Genomic DNA, 20,489 nt, shown 5'->3' with positions numbered 1-20,489 from the left:
ATGATCTACCTGCTAGAGCTCTCCACTATGGGATGTAGACTGAGCAAAACCAGTAAACTGCACAGGTGTATGTGCAAGCACAGTTTACAGCAATGGACTTTATAGCACCAACACTGACTTCCCAATATTGGTGTAAATCATTTAAGAACCAACTTGTCCTTTGACAAGTTGTTTTATTCATTTTCCTGCTTGTTATATAGCCTCTATGTTCTCCTGCTGTTCAGCTAGTAGCTTTAAGGGTAACATAACATGCAAGGACTGAATTTAGCAATAGTTTGAGGGAGAAGTTGTGCTCTGTAGTGGCTGGATTCTTCACACTTCTCCGGGGATAGATAACTTTGTAAGATGCATCTGAGGAAGTGGGTTGTGCCCACGAAAGCTCATTTATATGGAGAAATACCTCATAGAACTAAAAGGGACCTGAAGAGGTCATTGAGTCCAGTCCCCTGATCTTACCGCAGGACCAAGTACCATTCCTGACAGACTTGCCCCAGAACTCTAAATGGCCCCCTCAAGGATTGAACTTACAACCCTGGGTTTAACAGGCCAATGCTCAAACCACTAAGCTACCGCCCCAAGATATACCATCTACATGTTTTATTAGTCTAAGGTGCTGCAGGACCATTTGTTTTAAGTTTCTGTAAGACCCAGAACTCCATTATAAAGGGCCTCATGACACTACTACTGAGAGATTTAGTGAGCTGAACACTGCATAGGTCTAGCATCCAGAACTACTCTGAAAAGAGGATCTTGGGTAGGTGTTATGTAAGCTATGAACCTCCTTCCTTCATTTTGTTTTTAAATTGTTGGGATAGTTTATTTAATGGTAGTATCTAGTGCCCACAACCCTAGGTCAACGGCTCTGTGCCAAATACTATGCAAAAAAAAGACAACACCAGCAAACTCCATGGGCAGGAAGTATATCCCTTTTATAGAGAAGTAGTTTGCCTAGTGTCTTACGGAATCCCAGGAATTTATCCCATCTTTCAAGTCAGTCAAGTATCATAACTTACCTTTGCCAAAGGGAGTGCAGCCATGTGTTAATGCAGATTGCTGTTTGTTTCTAAGACCTTGGGTAGTAAGAATCAGTTTTACTTTCTAAACTTAAGCTTTGCCTACTTGGGAAAGTTCTTTAATTTCATATCTTGGGTTATACATTCATTTAGTTACACTGGAATAATCAATCCCATGGAGACACTAGGTATAAAGGCAGCCTTCTCAAGTTTTTCCTTGGGAAGGGTTTAGAATAAACTCAAGAGTGATTTATTCTGGTATAAGAGTGTCCACATGCAAGGGTAAGGATGCCAAGAGGTGGTAATCCACTAATTGTGTAGTCAATAGGGGAAGGCTTCCTCAGTCCTAGTTCACACCAAGTCCAGGAGCTACCCCCCGCTGCAGCTCTGTGGTTTAAATGTACTAAGGCAGCCCTGCTCCTACTACATTTAAACTGCAGAGGTGCCTGGGGCTTAGCTCCTGAACCTGGCACAAGCCAGGATTGCTCAATCCCATCTGCGGTTGGGGGGGAGGGGGAAGGGTCCCAGAGGACAGATGGCAGTGAACAGTGAAGCAGTCTCCCATGCAGCTACCTCTGATAGAGGCAGCAGTGCCCCAGGATGGGGTGGGAGACAGGCAGCCCTGCAGAGATACTGCTGGGAGGAACTGGCTTTTAAGCTGGTCCCCCCCTCCCAAAGCACTGGATCCTGCTCCCCCCACCCCCCGCTGCCTGTGATACAGATGCAGCAAGGGAGGAGCAAGTAGTTGACTCAACTTCTCACTTACTCCCTGTAGAGTCATGTCTTGAACTACTGCCTCAAGTATGGCTTACATGGGGGAAGTCTCTGCTAGTGGTACAGGTATGTAGTTTGTTCTCTTCTCTTCCCCCCCACCCCACCCCCCGTCCCATAGGGATGTATGTCCCAATAACATCTAGAAAGTTAAGGCATCAGACCTTATTTTCCTTCAAGATGTTTGAGTACTGAAGTGACCTGGCTATCCCTTTACTGTTGCCTAGACGGTTCACTACACTAATGGAAGAGCATGTTTCTCATTATAAATGCCTTGGTTTGTAGAGGGGAGGGGCAGAATTTTTTCCACATATGATGGTGCTTTGTTTATGTTACATCCTGGTTTCTCTGACTAAGGGTAGTAAGAGCCTTATCTTTGAAAGCAGCTTCCTGAAGGTATTACTAGTCACTGGAAAGAAAAAAAACCCAGGAGGATTTTGGAAATGCTGATGTGATTAAGCAAGACATTTTCCTTCTGGCCTTTACCATAACCAAAAGAGCCACAACTACAACAGGGGCTTCTGGAGAAATGCAATTGATGCTCAGAAGTGTAAGCTAGGTTAAGACTCTGCATGGGGATCTGAACAAGCCCATAGATGGACACAAGAGAATGTGCAGAGAAGCACAGAAGTGATACATTCAGTTCCTCCGCAGGGTAATGACAGCCAGTGGGGTGTTTTGAAGCTGTGGAGTATAGAAGGGGGTGAAATCCTTTGGCAGAAATATTGAGAAGCCAATAGAAGCAAACAAGTACTAGGTCAAAGTCAGGTATTTGGTACAGTCGGACTTGGATCACAGCTAGTACTAGGCCCATAGACCAATAAGAGGCCAGAAAGATTTTTTCAAGACAGATGTGAACCAGTGGGGGCTAGAAGTAAATATTTATGGTGCTTGAGAGCCAGGTCAGTACCAAACTTTTCAGCATAAGGCTTACCCCAGGCTGTGGATTCCACAGTATCAGCCAGCACCCGGAGTGGGGCCAGCAGCCAGAGAAGAGGAACTGGTAGAGCTTGCAGTGATCCACCAGCCTCACTCCCATGGTGCCAGATGCCCTGCACTTCAGAGATTAATGCATGATTAGAAGGTACTCCAAGCACTGTCCTAGAGCTATGTATCACATTGATAAATGTGAGACTATACTACTTTCAAAAGACTGAGGGCTGTGTATAAACTTATGTAGAACAGATCCTATTTTTACTCAGAACACTCAGCCACAGGAAATTACTGCCTGCCAAATTCTCCCTCAATATTTAACCATGTAGATAAATAGCAGCTCAAGTCTGGCAGTCATGTTATAGCCTAGGGATGCTGCAAGACAAGCAATAAGAATCAGATTATTGGTTAGCAAGACAAGCAATAAGAATCAGATTATTGGTTAGCAATATGAACCAGATGCATAAGCCAATGGTGCTCAAAAACACCCAAGATCTCAGAATGCTGCTTTCCTGATAGGGGACTCTACAGGGAAGAGGATCCAAGTTCAAGACGCTGTTTGATGCCATGCAACCTCTAGAATGCTAAAGCTAACAGGTGCTGCAGGCTACAGCTGAGGAAGGTATTTCAGAAGCCTCACTGCACACACTGAGCTGCAAGATCTTGAAACCTGTCCACTGAATCTGTAGATTAGCCAGGATGGTAAAAGCATTAAGCTAAAGCATACTAAAATGTGAGTCAGAGGGAGGGTGAAGAAAGACTATTTAGAGCACAGAATGGGGGGGGGGGTGTCGTTCAGGACTCCTGGCTTCTCATCTAGAGCCAGTAGATCTAGTGGTTTAGACCAGGGAATTATTGGAGGATAAGTACACCAGGATTCTATTCCATTAGGGATGTTAATTAATGGTTAATAAGCTAATTGAGCAATTGATAGAATTACCATCAACTACTCAGTCAATAGGGGGCTCTTACTACATTTAAAGTCCAAAGCTGTGGTAGGGTTTGCTTCCAGGGACAGTGTGAGCTGGAACTGGTCATAAGAACTGGTCATAAGAATGGCCGTACTGGTCAGACCAAAGGTGCATCTAACGCAGTACCTGTCTGCCGACAGTGGCCAGCACCAACTACCCCAGAGGGGGTGGACCAAAGACAATGATCAAGCGATTTGTTTCCAGCCTCTGATAAACAGAGGCCAGGGACAGCATTTCTATCCCCTGGTTAATAGCCTTATGGACCTAACCTCCATGAAATTATCTAGCTTCTCTTTAAACTGTTATAGTCCTAGCCTTCACAGCCTCCCTCTGGCAAGGAGTTTCACAGGTTGACTACATGCTGTGTCAAGAACAACTTTCTTTTATTAGTTTTAAACCTGTTACCCATTAATTTCATTAGGTGTCCTCTAGTTCTTCTATTATGGGAACTAATAACTAACTTCTTTATCGTCCTTCTCCGCACCACTCGTGATTTTATAGACCTCTATCATATCCCCCCTCAGTCTCCTCTTTTCTAAACTGAGAAGTCCCAGTCGCTTTAACCTCTCCTCATATGGGACCCATTCCAAACCCCTCATTTTAGTTGCCCTTTTCTGAACCCTTTAAGGCCAAAGTATATTTTTTGAAGTGAGGAGACCACATCTGTACACAGTATTCAAGATGTGGGCGTACCATAGTTTTATACAGGGACAGTAAGATATTCTGAGTCTTATTTTCTATCCCTTTCTAAATTCTTAATATCCTATTTTCCTTTTTGACTGCTGCTGCACACTGTGTGGAAGTTCAGAGAACTATCCACAATAACTCCAAGATCTTTTCTGATTTGTCATAGCCAAATTAGTCCCCATCATACTGTATGTATAGTTGGGGTCCCCCGCCCTGCACATGCATTACTTTACACTTATCCACATGAAATTTCATTTGCCATTTTGTTGGCCAATCACTCAGTTTGGGGAGATTTTTGAAGTTCAGTCTGCTTCTGTCTTGACTATCTTAAACAGTTTAGTATCATCTGCAAACTTTACCACCTCACTGCTTACCCCTTTCTCCAGATCATTTATGAATAAGTTGAACGGGATTGGTCCCAGGACTGACCCTTGGGGGACACCAGTAGTTACCCCTCTATTTTGAAAATGTACCCCTTGTTTCCTGTCTTTTAACCAGTTCTCAATCCATGGAAGGACCTTCCCTCTTATCCCATGACAATGTAACTTACACAAGAGCCTTTGGTGAGGGACCTTGTCAAAGGCTCTCTGAAAAATCCAAGTAAACTATATCTACTGGATCCCCCTTATCTGCATGTTTGTTAACCCCTTCAAAAAACTAATAAATTAGTAAGACATGAATTCCCTTTACAGAAACCATACTGACTTTTGTCCAACAAATTATATTTTTCCACATGCCTCAATTTTATTCTTTACTACTGTTTTGACTAATTTGCCCGGTACTGAAGTTAGACTTACTAGTGTGTAATTGCCAGGATCACCTCTAGAGCCCTTTTTAAATATTGGTGTCCTAGCTAGAGATGTTAAATTTCATTTAATCAACTAGTTGATGGATTTTCCATCAAGTAATCAAGAAGCAGGGGAACTGCAGCAGGGTTAGCTCCCAAAACTAGGAGCTAACCCTGCTGTAGCTCTGCCTTTTAAATGTATTAAGAGCCTGTGGGCTCTTAATCCATTTAGAAGGCTGCAGCACAGCAAGGCAGACCCTGCACAAACAGGGCCAGCTGATTCCCAGCTCCCACTGGGTTCCCCCCCCCCCCCCCCACTGTACTTTTATTTCTAAATGTGTTAAGAGCCAGCAGGCTCTAATACATTTAAAAAGGAAGAGGCACAGCATCTGGGACTGGGCACAAGCTGAGAATCAGCTTATTTCCAGCATGTGCACAGTCACACTACCCCCCACCTTCCCAACCTCCTTGCCCCCATGGAGATGGTGCAGGAGAGGGGGAGGGGCAGGAACGGTTTAAGCTGGCTCCCCCCAGCTCCTGCTCCCTGCTGGAAGGGACTAAACACTTACATCCCTAGTCCTAACTGGCTCTGGGTTTGCTGCTGCTCTGTCTCCCCATTCTCCTCCCCAGCACTGACTCCTGCTCCTCTTTGCTGCCTTTAATACAGAGGCAGCAGTGGGGGAAGTGAGTAGTCAAGTACTCCCTCAGCTACCCAATAAGCTTATGTTTATCCAATAATCAACTATTTGACTAGTTGCTTACATCCCTACTCTCCATCCCTGCTGCCCACTTACTTACAGAAGTAGCTTCCATTTAGTACTTCAGGTTTTCCACTCAAGTCTGTGGGATGGGGACAATGGAGAGACCTACCATCTAGAGGGTTCATTTGCTGAACATGTGATTTTTACTAGTACATTGATCAATTCCAACATTTAAGGGAATGTTTTAGGACTAGGTAATGGGCAGAACTATGTTGATTTGAGTGAAAAATCAGAACCAAAAATGGGTGAAGTGGGGGGGACATGAAGCTACTGCCATGTTTAATACAGCCACAGCTCTATGCAACTCTGCAATGTCTGTAGACCAAATACCTTGTAGCATAACCATATCAACTCTGCCTACCACCCCAAGAGTATCATGAAGATACTGGAATAATGTCTCCTGCAAACTGAATGGGGAGATGCCTACTATGAGGAAAATAGGGATGTTAGCATAGTCATTTAAATGATTAACTAAGGAGCCCAGGCTCATCAGTTAATCCAAATGACTACATACAGATAAGTAGAGAGAGTGAGTGAGTGTATTTTTAAACTGTCTCCCCTCATGGACTAGCTCCTTCCTACCACCTCTGATACAGAGGCAGCAGCATGGGATGGCAGAGGGCTCCCCAGGAGTGAGGCTGGGAACCAGAAGCACATTGGCTGTTCACACCCCAAGCAGAGAGTAGGGTTGCCAGGTGTCAATATTCACCTGGACAGTCTGGTATTTTTGGCTCCTGTCCAGTAAAAAAGATTGAGAATATCAGACACCTGAGCTGTCCAGTATTCTTTGAATTTTTCCCTGGCCAGGAGGAGAAAGTGCCGGGCACCTGGCAACCCTACAAACACTCAGCACCGGGCCTCCCCTCCCCTCAAGCCCCCAGCCCCTATGCTTACCTGGTTCCCCAAGGCTGCTGGCACAAAATGGCTGCCAGCCAAAAGACCTAGGGGAAGCAATTCTTCCCCTGGGTCTTAGTGATCAACCACTCCCCTGTTCCTGCACTCATGAGGTTTTTATTGGGGGGGCATGCACTTACATCCTTGGAGTCTTTTTGCTCAAGAACTTTGGTCTCTTCTCTCCCCCCCCCCCCCCCAGCAGAATTTCCCTGACTTTTGGGGGGGGTGTTCGGTATTTGTTTCAACCATCTGGCAACCCTAGTTGGGAGCAGATTAGCAACTGTGTAACCATTAAAAATTGTTGCAGCTACATAAGTTTACTAAAAACAAACAATATCTAACATGCCTAGAGGAAAGTGTGTTGAAAGGAGTCCCTCAAATAGATGTCATGGACAGGTGGAACAGAGGGAGCACCTAGTGCCTGCACTCAACTTAGCCTACAGAAATAGTGCCCAACCCCTTAATCTAATGTTCCTAAAAGTCCAAATTCTGCTGAAAGCATCTTGCCATGGTTTCTGAATCTATCACACCTCAGATTCTATACAAATCTAATATCCAATGTATATAAAATCCTGTACAGATGAATAATGTGAATAGACAATGCTCTGAAGAAACTCAAACATGCAGAAGTTCAGTATTACAGTACTACTTTTGGAACCATCAGTTAGGGATCCTTGGCAGAAAGGGAAAATTCTCCCCCCAAAGCAGGAAGCATCATCTATTCCTGACAAAGGGATGTAGCAGTTATGTTACCCAGAAGCACACAAGTAGCTATATCAGTCTACCCATGGCCAATTTTGCCAGAGGTAGAATTTCCACAATCGCCACAAATGAAAGTGACCAATACTAGTGTGCTAGTTTTAATCTACTAGTGTGGGTGTGAAGTTCAGATTGTATTCACTCTGCTTAGGTTGCATATGATTTCTACTGTCCTATAGCAATTGTGTGCCTCAATTTTCCTGGGCATTACACCAATAGCTAGGTGGTGATGGGAATTTTGCACATACAGTGACTGATGCTTTCTGTAACCTGAGCCTGGGAGGGGGAATGTGATCAGTAGACACCTTTTACCAGGGAAGCTGGACAAAGGCTGGAGGTGGGGCTGGCTGCAGGGGAGATTAACTGCTAAGAGCCTTGCTGTCTTGGGGTGCCCAGATGGGGAGAAGGGGCTCAGCCAAGGCGCTGACCCCCCCCGCCCCCAAGATGGAATGTACTTATTGCATCTAGTTCTTGTGCTAATAAGTCTGTTCTATGTTTTAGTCCACAAGGATACAGCAGTCTGTTCTACCTACTGGCAGAGAGTCACATCTGGCTGTGGATGGGGGTACAGAGCCTGGTGCCTTCCCACACTTGAGATAACAGAGGTCTCAGACCAACATCCAGATCATATATCCCAGGCTGCCAGTTAGGCTTTGCAGCTGACATGCTGTTCCAGTATGTCCTATGTTGCCACAACTTCACTGTTACACCCCAAGTAGGATAAAGCTAGAGTACCTACAGCTATCTGTGTGCTGTGGACACAGCTACAAAGGACCTGAATTAAAGTTTACAACTCCCATCTGCAAAAATGTAGGCTAAGTACTTTTGAAATTTTCACTCTACATTTAGGGTATGTCTTGCTGCAGGGAGTCAGCCTAAGCTTAGCCATATGTTGCTCCTACTGGGGATGTAAAATCCTAGTTAATCAGTTAATTGATTAAACCTAAGGTTTAACTAATTAAGCAGGATCCCACTCCCAGCCACCCCCAAGCATGAAGCTTCAGCTGTTGCTACCCACCCTTTGTGGGCTAGCAGCAGGGGTCAGCAACTGCATGTGTTATGAGGGTCAGCTTCTGCTCCTGGGCCTTTGTGCAGGGCAGCTGATTCCCAACCGATATGGTGCTGAAGCAGCCCTCCACCCATAGCAGGCTGTAAGTGGGGAGCTGTTCCTGAGCACTGGTTAACCATTACCCAGTAAGCATCACTTGTTAAAGATGATGCTTACTAGCTACCTATTTGCATCCCTAACAGAAAGTACCATCATGACCTGGGGAAGGCAACAGCAGCAAGACTAGCACAAGTACCATAATTTAGTGTATATAACCTGTGGGTTATATTTGTTTTTACAAACCCCACACTCCCCATGGGGTATACAGATTTTTTTTTTTAACCACACTCACCAGGTGAGTGAGCTCTCCCTCACCTCTTCCTGTGGCTGCGCAGCCATCAGCTTCTAGGCAGGGGAGCACTCACTCCCCTGTTCCTGTGCAGCCACAGGAAGGGGCGGGGAGTACTCATCCCCCTGCCCCTTTCTGCAGCTGCACAGGAACTGGGTAGGGGAGCGTTCCCCTGCCTAGAGGCTGGTGGGTCCTGCTCCCCCACCCCTTTCTGTGGCTGCACAAGAACTGGATGGTGAGTGTTCCCCCACCCAGAGGCTGCAGAGAAACCTGTGGGATGAGTGCTCCCCTGCTCAGAGGCTGGCAGCTGTGCTGGAACCTGGGTGGTGAGTGATTAACTATACCCCCGGCACAGAAAAGTGTTGTATGCCCCACAGGTTATATTCTTGCATATGATATACAAGATTTTTTTACACACACACACACACAACCATGGGGTATATTCGGGTGCGGGGTATATGCACTGAATTACGGTATGGCTTGCAGCCTCAATGCTGACACCTGGACTGGTCTTCACTGATCCTAAATAACCAGCACCCAGGATAACCAGGCTCCTAGGTTACACAGATGCATCTACATTAGGAATTTGAACTCAAGCTTGTTCAATAACTGCTTTAAGTCGGTTCCCTTGTAATCATAAAGGGCATTACAGGATTAATCAGGGGATTAACACATCTGAGACCTACAATACTTCAATTAGGTTGAGTTGTACAGCTACAAGTTTTCCAACATGCAAATTCAGCCAGCCATTATCCCCATCTCCAATACAGTGGGAGACGGGGAACAAAGCATATTACTCTCATTTTGAGAAATGGCTCAGCTAAGTCAGTCATTGAGATGCTGTGAGTGCCAAGCGCTTCAGATCATGTTTCGCAGATAACTAAAATAGGGGTGTCATTCCCATTTTAAGCCACAAAAAAGCACACTAAATGAAGCCAATTACTCTGGGGCAAAGGCAGAGATGGACTAGAAAGGTGTCCCCAGTCTAGCCATTAGACTGCATTCCTCATCCAATCTAGGAGTCAGAACTCCAACATCAGCTCCTATTTAATTTCTATTAAAATTATACCCCACATGCAGGAGCAAGGGAGTTGTTACTCTGAAGATCTCTAAATAAAATAGCAGACCCAATAATAAAACCACTTCTCCCTACCTGAAGTCAAATGCCCTTGTCACTGACTAGACCATGCTGCTCTACCTCAATAGCTTTAAAGCACTGAAAGGCCAACAGGCATAAGTGCATCCAGGGGGTGCCATGCTAAGATGGACTGACTTGTCCATTCCTGAACCACTGTATTAGCACATCAGATAACTGTGAAGCTGCCAAAGTTTAAGTCTCAGCTCCTCAAATCAACTTCAAGTTTCATCTTTGGACAGACTTTCCAAGTGAGGGATCATCTCTGACTATTCTCTTCTGAACTCAAAAAAGCTGAGAATATTCACCACTCCCAAGATATAGCTCCCAGAAAGCTAGACCAGTACTGGAGTATTGGCCACCAGTGCAATATAATTTGCCACTATACCAATCATTGCTATACTAGATGTTTGACCCTGGTGTCAACTCAAACCTGGCTCTAAAGAGAAGGAAGGCTAAATGGAGGACTCAGTTGGTCTAACTATTTAGCCAAATTAAAACAAATCCTAATTCCTTTGCTCAGTGCAGTAACCTTCTCTCTCTAAGAGGCCAAAAAGCAGCAAGCAAAGAGTCAGTTTTGGCTCAAGCTAGTATCAAAACAGACTATTTGGTACCCCCAGCATCCTGCTTCAAGGCTCCATGGTCCCACTGGTCTGTCAGATCCCATCTGGGAATCCTTATGTAATAGAAGCAGTGGAGTGCCTTTAAAGTAAGCCATTACCTCTGCTTATGCGTTGCTTCTCTCCTGAGAGGATACCAGGTGTGTCAATGATACTGATGCTGTCCAGGACAGGATTGGGTAGCTGAGCACACATGAACCTACATGAGAAGAGATACTCAAATTAGACAGGCTAGGCACTTTCCTTCCATGGTATGCAAGAAGATTAGAGTCCAAAAAGAGAACTATGTTGTCAGGCTGCAGGCTGGGTTCAATTGCCTATTCTGCCAGATGCTCTTTGTGAACTGGGACACGTCTCTTTGCTCACCCCACAGGGAGCTTTAAGGTAGTGTCTGCTATCTGTAAGATAGGGAAATTATCTCACAGGTATGAGGGGCATAAATCAAGCCTCAGGTATATGGAGAGGAAGGGTGCTAAGAGACAGCAGGCTTTTAAGAGAAGGGACTGTCATTAGCACTAGTAGAAAATATTTACAAATAATTTAACCTTTGACTCAGTTTTTTTAACCTTAAGGAAGTGAACCTCTTGCACTTCCTTCTGTGAAAGAATTGAGTCTTTAGCAGCTTGGCAGAATTACTAGCATTAGTGTCCAATTTTAAGCTACCAAATGGTCAGTTTTCTATAAATCAGATGTGACTCTAGGTTTATGTACAGAGCAACAGATCAGCTCAGCCTTATATGCTTAGTCACCATGCAAGTTTGTAAAGATAAGGACAAGGGAGTCATACTGTAGCAGTGCTGTTTAGAGAGACACTTTGGTTATCTATGTCTAAGTCAGCTAGACTTGCTCTTCTGTTGGTCTAAATGAGTTTCAAGAGGCTCTGATTTAGACCAGCTCAACATCTGTCACCTAAGAGAACTAGTTTAATTACAAGTATTAAGCCAATGATTCTCAGCATGATCCATGAACCACTAGTGGTCCATGACAGCCTTAAAGGTGGTTTGCAGGATCAGGGCTCAACCACTGCCCCCTGGTGCTGGTGCTCTAGCCCCAGGCCCCCATTATGAGGGGGGGAAATACCAATGCCAGCTTCTCACTGCAAGGGGGTAAGCCTCATAGGCCAGATCTGGCTTGTGGCTCTGTGTGCTGCTGCTCCTTCTACCCCCTCACTGGGTGGAACAGTGCAGGAAGTCACTTGCCTGGAGGCTTTCCTCACTGCTCCCATTGGCCAGAATCACAAACAGTAGGAGCAGCAGGGATGATCCCTGGGAGTGGCAGGAAACATGGAGCCAGGTAAGTGTTCCCCCCTCCCCCGCATGTTGCCCTCATGGGCAGACAAGGGATGTAACCATATACTCAATTAACCAATAAGCAAAAGCTTATTGGTTAATGTACATAGGCTACATACATTCTCCCCCCCCCCCCCCCCCCCCACTAATAAATTTTTTAAGCAGGATGGCCAGCAGCCTGGATCAGTCCTGGCATGCACCAGGTCCAGGACCTCCCCCTGCTGCAGCTCTGCATTTTAAGTGCACTGGGAGCAAGGTGGGCAGGCAGCCTAGCTCAGTCCAAGCTTGTGTTGGGTTTGAGAACTCAGACCCCCTCCTGGGCAGGGGCTGCTGCCACCCCGTGCTGCTACCTCTGTTGGGTGATAGGCAGCCAATCCACAAGGGAAGCTGGTTTTGAAACTGGCTTTCCTCATGTGCCAGCTCCTGCCTAGCACCCCACGCTGCTACCTGATACAGAGACAGCAGCACTGGGAGGCAGGGGGCTCCTCAGGAGTGGGGTTGGAGCTCACTGGCTGCTGGCCCCACCCCTGGGACTATCAAATACTCGAGTAACTGAAGAGTCAAGCATGAATTATCGATTTACTGAATATACCATCCCTAGCCCAGACTCAGTACCTTCATGTACCCCTCTCCCACTGAGATCATGTACCTCCAGGCTGCTCCTAACCTCCCAGCCAAACCCACCGCCCCCCTGCACCCATTTGTCATTATGGGTTGTTGGCAGGTCATCTGCAGAAAAGTCTGTGTTGAGCAAGGTGGGCCACAGGCCAAGAAGTCTGAGAACCACTGCTTTGAGCTCAACAGTGAAACTGACTTTATTGTCCAAGCCATCTGAATAGTAGCAACATGTGATTAAAATGGTCACTTCTAACAAGTTATAGTAATGGAAATGTGCACAATGTTACACTGTTGCTTACATCCAAGTCATTATGACGTAACTGGAAATTAGTCAATATGGAAAGTTAGCAGCTGCAACGTGCACTGATAGTGGCAAGCTTTGATGCCAATACCACATGTTTTAATAGAAAGTGTGACAATAGACTGTGTCACCTAACCATTACACTACTCCAACAATGCTATGACCAGTAATTTCATGTTGCCAATCACTGTTTCCTAATGTTACCAGAGTTTCTCTTGAAAAGTGAGTCATCTAAAGGATAATTTGCTGGAATCTCTTTCCCACTAGGCAGATCAACTGGAAAGATCTTAGCCTGTTCTTATTTCAGAGACTGAGGCCACAGCAATTTTAGTTCCTCAGCAGCTGCTTTCTGTTGGGAGAGTTCAGCTTGCTAAGCAGCAAGGAAGAGTCCAATCCACTACAACATCACAGAGCTAACATTTCACAAAGTGGCAGGAAAGCTCTCGGCTTCTGCACAAAACTCACTGTAAGCCTTCATTCTTAGTATTTATGGTACTGAACAGTTTTAAAAGCTGGACATTTCTGCATTATCTTCCAGCCACAAAAGTGTTGGTTACTAATTGCATACAGGCACCTTTAGAATGGAGAGCACAGCACAGTAGTTAGGGGAGAAAAAACAAGGCCATGCAACTAAACCTACTACTTCTTGGAGTCCAGAGACCCTGCATTGCTCCTTGAAGAAGCTTTAGGATGAATGCAGAAAGACATATGTTAGACATCAGATCAAGAATCCACTGGTTAGGATAATGAGTGGAGACTGATACACTTTAAAATAGCAGTACATAAGATTCATTTTTAATGACACCAGACCATTGAGGAGACAACTTGGGTTAAGCATTAACAGTCTTTGCTTTCCTCCGACAGGGAGGCCAGAGAACAACATTCCAGAGACCCATTTAACCCTGGAGTTTAAATGCCCTCTAGGATTGGCATAGTAATACACAAGCTAGCTCAAACAGCTAGTAGCTACTTATCTGGAATTATGCAAAAAGCCTCATTCTGGGCACAGATGAAGCAGCCTTTAATAGGGAGGGCCCTGATCATTAGTTAGTTCAAACTGCATGCTATGCCCACTAGTAGTATTTTCAAGTGTTTCATTCATGCCTTGCTATATCATGCCCTCATTGTCAGCAATGAAACTGTGTCAGGGCAGGAATCCATTTCTGGATGATGGATAATTCAGGGATATCCAGCTGCAAGTTCTCAACTTCCTTATAGGGGTTTTGTATTTTTACCTCTGAAAATGAAACTCCCCTTTCAAGTGCAGCAAAAGCAATATGCTCAGAAAAGTCTACTTGCATAGGCTTCAGGCAGCCATTTACTCACTAGGTTACTAAAGTTACACCTCTGTGCAAGAACAAGGAAACCCAAGAAGAATCCCATCCTGAAACAGGTATTTGTTTAGTTTGAGAGAAATTAAACTTAGCAACTCATTGGTTATGCTTTGGGGTGCCAGTCTTTAGAAGTGCAAAGATACAGCAGGCATCAGGAGACATGTCTTTTACCACCAACTGTGGGCTGGCTTAGCTAAATCACTTCAACCCTGGCTCAGTTATTCGATATGTAAAACAGGGATGTTACTCTAAAGGCTTGGAAACCTACAAATGGATTTTCAGTTAGGGCAGGTCTACACTATAGGGAAAGGTAAGCCTAAGGCATGCAATTCCACTACATAAACAGTGGAAGTCAACATACTTTAAGCCTGGCAGGTCAACTGGAGAAATGGTCCCATCAACTTCTTACTCCTTGCAAGAAGAAGTACTAGCATTGACAGGGTGCCCTCAGCATTTATTTAGCATGCCCCCAGTAGATCTTCCAATATTTGACTTAGCAGATTGACCTTGGCAGCTCCCATCTTCCTGGTAATGTAGATATGCCCTTAGCACAGCCTCTGCCTACAGCAGGCCAGGGTACCCCATAGGCAGCAGCTGCTCCATCAGCGACATGGGAACAATCCCTACTTGAGGCACCCATGGTCAGGAGCTGCTTTTGACCAGGATGCTGGAGCTATCTTTAACTGATTAGAGAATGGGATTTTACATTACAGTGCCTTCTCATAAAAACCAGAGGCTGTGCACCAGCCAGGAACCAGGGATGTAGGGCACTCTCCTGCCATGTAATAGAGCCATCTTCTTCTGTTTCCAAGAGTTCCTGAACCCCCTTCCAGCTATCAAGTACAGGGCCAGATAACTGGGCTCCCAGTTGTAGAGGGAAGCTGCCCTATTAAGATTTTTAAATGAATTATGCACCCTTTTAGAGTTACTAGCCTCTTTGGTATCAAGGAATGGAGTTTTAGAAGTTTAAGTTAACTTGCTTAATGTTACTTTATTTTTCCCCCATTACAGCTTGGGCAAATACAGAGTCAGTTAATATTTGTGGAGGGTCAGTTCCTGTGACAGTTGCTTATGGCCTGTCTCAAACCCAACACATAGCTGGAGGCACCAGGATGGTTTGTTAGGTACAGCCCAGCATTAAATGCACAATGGCAGTTCCTCAATCCTATCTAAGAGTAGAACCCCAGTGATCATGTCTTTTAGCTACTGGACGTCCAAAGTCATGCCTCCAGAGAGGGGGCACTACCTCGAAGTTAGTACAGGGACCCACATGAAGAAAGTTGACAAGAGTCTGGGGGCTGCCAGAAGAATTAGCAGGCTCCCTTGCACCCAGGCCCGCTCTTAGGGCATCCACATTAGGGTCCCACCGCTTGACGGCACTAAACTGGGGTGCCACGCGATGCCCCCCACAAACCCAGACTCCCCTATTGAAGAACGCACTGAGGCAGCGGCTGCAGGTAGGAGGGGCACCGCAAGACTCCTCGCCCCCAGCCCCTCACCTGGGGAGGGCGAGAAGATAAGGGGGCCATGCGTGGCAAAGGCAAATCCAGCCTCGCACCACTCCCCCCCCCCCCCCCCCGTGAGGAAGGCTGAGCCCCTCCCACAGCCACAGGGCGAGGAACCGCGGGACACCAGGCACGGCCCCAGCCACAGAGGGCGCCGCTCGGCCCACGCGCCGCTCACCTGTTGAGAAAAGCGTTGCCGAAGGCGTTGAGCTTGCGGAAGGGCCGGCGCGGGTCGACCACCAGGGCGTTGCCCGGGACGATGCCCTCGGTCTCGCCCCCCATGACGGCGATGAAGGAGTCGGTGGTGGGCTCGGGCCCGATGCGCATGCCCGGGAAGTCCTGCTCGATGAGGTGCCGGATGAAGGTGGTCTTGCCCGTGCTGTACTGCCCCACCAGCAGCACCATGGGCTTGTTCTCCCAGTCGGCCGGCTCCAGCGCCGGGGAGTGGAAGTCGTGGAAGCGGTAGTGCTCCTCCAGGGGCAGCAGCTTGGTGGCGTAGAGCTGCTTCAGCCCCTCCGAGACCGTGCGGAACAGCTCCGGCTCCTTGCGCCGCCGCGCGTCCTTGCTCACCCAGCTGAACATGGCTGCGGGGAGGGGGTGCGTTACAAGTGGGGACGGGGGCGCTACAGCGAGGGGTAGCTGAGCGGGCCGGCAACACCCACCTCTCAGCCGCTTGCCACGGAATGCAACGCCCCCCCCTTCGCCCTAGAGCCTGTTTTTATATGAATAGGTCGTCCCTCGGCCACGCCCCCACAAAGCTGATTGGTGCCCGCCACTGCGACCGCGGCGGCCCACCTATCCTTCCCGCTACGGAGGCGGAAGTAGCTCTAAATTCTTTCGTCTCCGTCCTGAGCCTCACCTAGCCGCCATGATAGTTATGGAGGCGGAAGTAGCTCACAATACATCTCCTGCCCGCTCCTCACTAGCCACCATGACAGTTAATGAGGCAAAGGAGACTCAACCATTAGCGAAATAGCCGGATCCTGTCGTGTTCAGAGCCCGCGGGGGTCCGATCAAAGCCACATTGACAACAGGGGTCGATGTCTCCACCCACTGTGCCTCACCACTACCCTGACTCCCCAATACCATTGTCACTGAATCAAAAACTCCTCACACTATCCACCAACCCCAACACTGCCCATCAAATCAATTCCCAGTAGGCTTGCCAGATGGTTTCACAAAAAATACCGAACCCCACCCTCCTTTCCAAAAAAACTGCAGGGAAAAAATTCTGTTAAAAAAAAAAAAGCCACGTGAAAGGTTATTGAGGGGGAAAAAAAACGGGACCAGGAATTTTACTAGACAGAAGGCACAAATACCGGGCTGTCCAGTTCAATACCGGACACCAAAAAACCCTAATTCCCAGCCCAACACTGCTTACAGAAATGAGGGTTGCCAGCCTCCCAGGATTGTCCTGGAATCAAAAATTAATTATGTTGTGTATGAAAACCTTCAGGAATGTGTCCAGTCAAAACTGGCAACCCTATACCAAAATCAATGTGCCAACCTCACATGCCGATGCTGCCCCTCTAAATCAACCCCCCAGCACTGCCCACCAAAATCAAACTTGGGGCAGCAAGTATTGTAGGCAGGGGGAGGCTGAGCCTTCCCAAACAGCCTGGTGTGCCCTGCCCATGCTTCACTCCCAGCCTTCTTGCTCTTCTAGCAGATCAGGTGGGATGGTGTGGGGGTCAAACAACCTGCTGCACGGATTTGGCCAGTCTTGGGCTGGTGCCCTTCTTGGCACAGCAGTGGAGGTGCTGCAGTGGCACCTCGTTCTCCAGAGTCAGGGGCTCTACAACTACAGCACCCACCCCATCCCGCACTCTGGCCCTGAGGTTAGGGGCTCTGTGGCTGTGGGGCCTGCCCCATGCTGTGGGACTGGAGTCTGGAGCTCTGCAGAGCCCACTCCGTGCTCTGGGAATGGTTGGGGGTGCTGCAGACTCCACGCTCCTTGCCTGCCACATGTTCTGTGCTCCTTGCTTGCTACATGCTCTTGGATGAGGAGGGGATGCTGACCTGGGGAGAGGAAAGCCAGCAGCAGCGGAGGACTCTTGCCTCCAGCAGGGGACAGAAGTGGGGGGGAGCTGGCGGATAGGGAGGAGTCTAGCCTCCCCTAACTGCCAGTCTACTCACCACCACCTATGCAAACACCTGACACTGACCACCAAAATCAACTCCCAAAGTCTATGATGTTGCACAAAAGAGCCAACCCCAAACCCAAATCAACTGACACTGTCCACTGAAATCAACTTGCCTACTCCAATGCCCACCAAAATCAACCCCCAACTCTGGAACACAGCCCACCAAAATCAATCTCTAATCCTGTGACACAACCCACTGAAATTAACCTCCCAACACTAATCACCAAAATCAACTCCCCAATCCTGCCACTGAAATCAAATCCCAACTCTTAACAGTGTCCACTGAAACGACCCATCAGCCTCCTGACTCTATCTCTGTAAGCCCTCTCCACAAGCACCCTCAATACCATTCCCCCAACATTGGCCTCCCAGCCCCTGTCATTCAAATCCACCCAACATACCCCCAAATCCTCCAGAAACCATCCTTCCCAATCCCAGACCTTTTGACGCTATTCCTCTCAGTCACCCTCTGATTCTGCTGGATGCTGCTGCCCCAAATCATCCCCTAAACCACCTGACATCCTCCCATCAAATCCCCTGACATCATCATCTTCTTGACCAGCTAAGCTATCTGGCTATTTGATCCATGGGTCTGATCTCGGGCTGCTGGGAAAAGTGATGGTGGAATACTGGGTAAGCTTACCCCAGTGGGGTGAACTTAGGTGACAAGAAAGAGGGATATCAGACTACATGGGCCTATTGGTTTGATACAGTTTGGTGGGAAGGGAATAATACTGTACTGATCTTGTGGTGTTTCTAAGAAACAGGGAAGAGACGATGAGTGGAGAGAAAGATTAGAGACTCTTAGGTTCCTATTCTAGCTTTTGAGGAGTTTCCCTGCCTGGGAGTGATTCGCGCCCTCCCCCCAGACACTACCATGTTTCCTCCTGGAGAATCCATGCTGGATTTCCATCCATCCATTTTCCTCTTTATCACTGCCTCTGTCTATAGCTCCCTTAAATATATATACACACACACAGTGAGATGGCCTGACCCTCACCGGAGCTGCCCTCCTCCATTTCAGCCCCTTTGGCCACTCCTTTCACCTCCCTCTGCATCATTTAACAGCTCAGCTAGAACCCTGCTTTGTCAATGGGTTCTAGCATCACAGATGAAGTCAGCAAAGTTCTGGAATGAATCACTGTTACGTAAAGGCTTGCTGCTATGCCCCATCACCCAGCTCCTTTCAGCTCCTTCTCCCGGGGCAATTCTGCTCATGATGGCAGGTATCAATGGCAGCCTGGTTAAAGCCACTGGCCATGTGAACTACCTTTCTTTCAGGAAAAATGGAAAGAGCAATCAAGTCCTTTTATGGAGCAGGAGAGCTGGAGACAACAGAAACCACCCAAGGCAATCAGCTGTATGGCAAAACTTGAGATTGGTTGACCCATGTTGGGTGTGAGGTTTCCCTGAGACTGACTGCAAATGCAGGGGCTGGGAGGTTGCTTAGCAAGCTGAGCCTGTGATCAGGAGAGAAAGGCAGCCAGCACACAGCAGGAGCATCAGAGAGACAGAGCTCCTAGGGCTGGCTGGAGAGGCAGGCCTGGAAACTGAGAGAAGGAACACGGCTGGTTGTTTGTTCCTGCTGTGATCAGGGACACAGGACTATATGGACATTCTTTGCAAATAAACAAGATTTCACCAGAGAATACTCCTTAACTTACTCCTTAACCCCCTTCACATACTCCTCCTCTCAGAAACAGCCTGGCAAGACCCACATGTTGGCCAACTCCTTATTCCAAAGGGGCAGCAGGTCAAGTAGAGTGTGATCAAGTGCCCACTGAAGCCACTGAAGAGAGTCCCATTAAGTTGCTGGGAATCGTCAGTCAACATGTGTGGACCAAACCTTTAGTTCATCTTTTGAGGACCGCTTACATAGTTACTCCACACAAGCATTTAACTTCATAAATGGCACTCGCACAAAAATGAGGAAGCTAATTAATGGAAATTAAAAGGTATAGTCACAAAAGTGAAATGCCTGCAAGCTTCATGGAAACTTTTTAAAAACACCATAATGGAGGCTGAAATTGAATGTATAATCCAGATTTAAAAGCATAGTACGAGGACCAAAAAATGCCACTGTGGCTAAACAACAAGGCATCCTTAAAAATTGGAAGTTAAGGCCTACTGAGGAATATAGAAAGAAGCATACATTCTGGCAAGTCAAATATAAGTATAATTACGTAGGCCAACAAAGAATTTGAAGATGAACTAGCAAACGACTGGAAAACTGACATCACAAGCAGGATGCCTGCCAAACATTCAGTGGGGCCACTGGATGATCATTGTGCCAAAGGAGCACTGAAGGAAGATAAGGCTATTGTGGAAGAACTAAATGAATTCTTTGCATCAATCTTCATTGCAGAGGATTCAAGGGAGATTTCCACACCTGAGCCTTTCTTTTTAGATGGCAAATCTGAGAAATGGTTCCAGATTGATGTGTCAGTAGGGGAGGAGTTGGAACAAATTGACAAATTAAACAGTAATGAAACCAGGACCAGATGGTATTTACCCAACAGTTCAAATTTGAAACCGTAGTAGCCTATCACTTACATGGGAAACTGAGAGTA

The 20,489-nt window shown here is 46.9% G+C and overlaps 1 protein-coding gene across 2 annotated transcripts in view; it reads right to left on the bottom strand.

Moving 5' to 3' along the window:
• Nucleotides 1-18,990, bottom strand: part of EHD1 (EH domain containing 1) — a 47,075-nt gene extending 28,085 nt beyond the window's left edge. The window contains exons 1-3 of one of the 2 annotated variants that reach the window (XM_025178173.2): nucleotides 18,920-18,990; nucleotides 15,954-16,359; nucleotides 10,830-10,927 (exon numbers count right to left, since the gene is read on the bottom strand). In XM_025178173.2, the coding sequence (XP_025033958.1) occupies nucleotides 10,830-10,927; nucleotides 15,954-16,359; nucleotides 18,920-18,980 (565 nt within the window). In that variant the 5' untranslated portion in view covers nucleotides 18,981-18,990. Of the gene's footprint in view, nucleotides 1-10,829; nucleotides 10,928-15,953; nucleotides 16,360-18,895 lie in introns of both variants that reach the window. The other variant, XM_006136553.4, reaches the window with a different exon arrangement.
• Between the last annotated feature and the right edge of the window lie 1,499 nt (nucleotides 18,991-20,489).

The sequence above is a fragment of the Pelodiscus sinensis genome, chromosome 11 (assembly GCF_049634645.1).
Source record: "Pelodiscus sinensis isolate JC-2024 chromosome 11, ASM4963464v1, whole genome shotgun sequence".
Classification (NCBI taxonomy): domain Eukaryota; kingdom Metazoa; phylum Chordata; order Testudines; family Trionychidae; genus Pelodiscus; species Pelodiscus sinensis.
The sequence above is the reverse complement of the archived record's forward strand: the minus strand, read 5'-3'. Positions and strand labels throughout refer to the sequence as shown.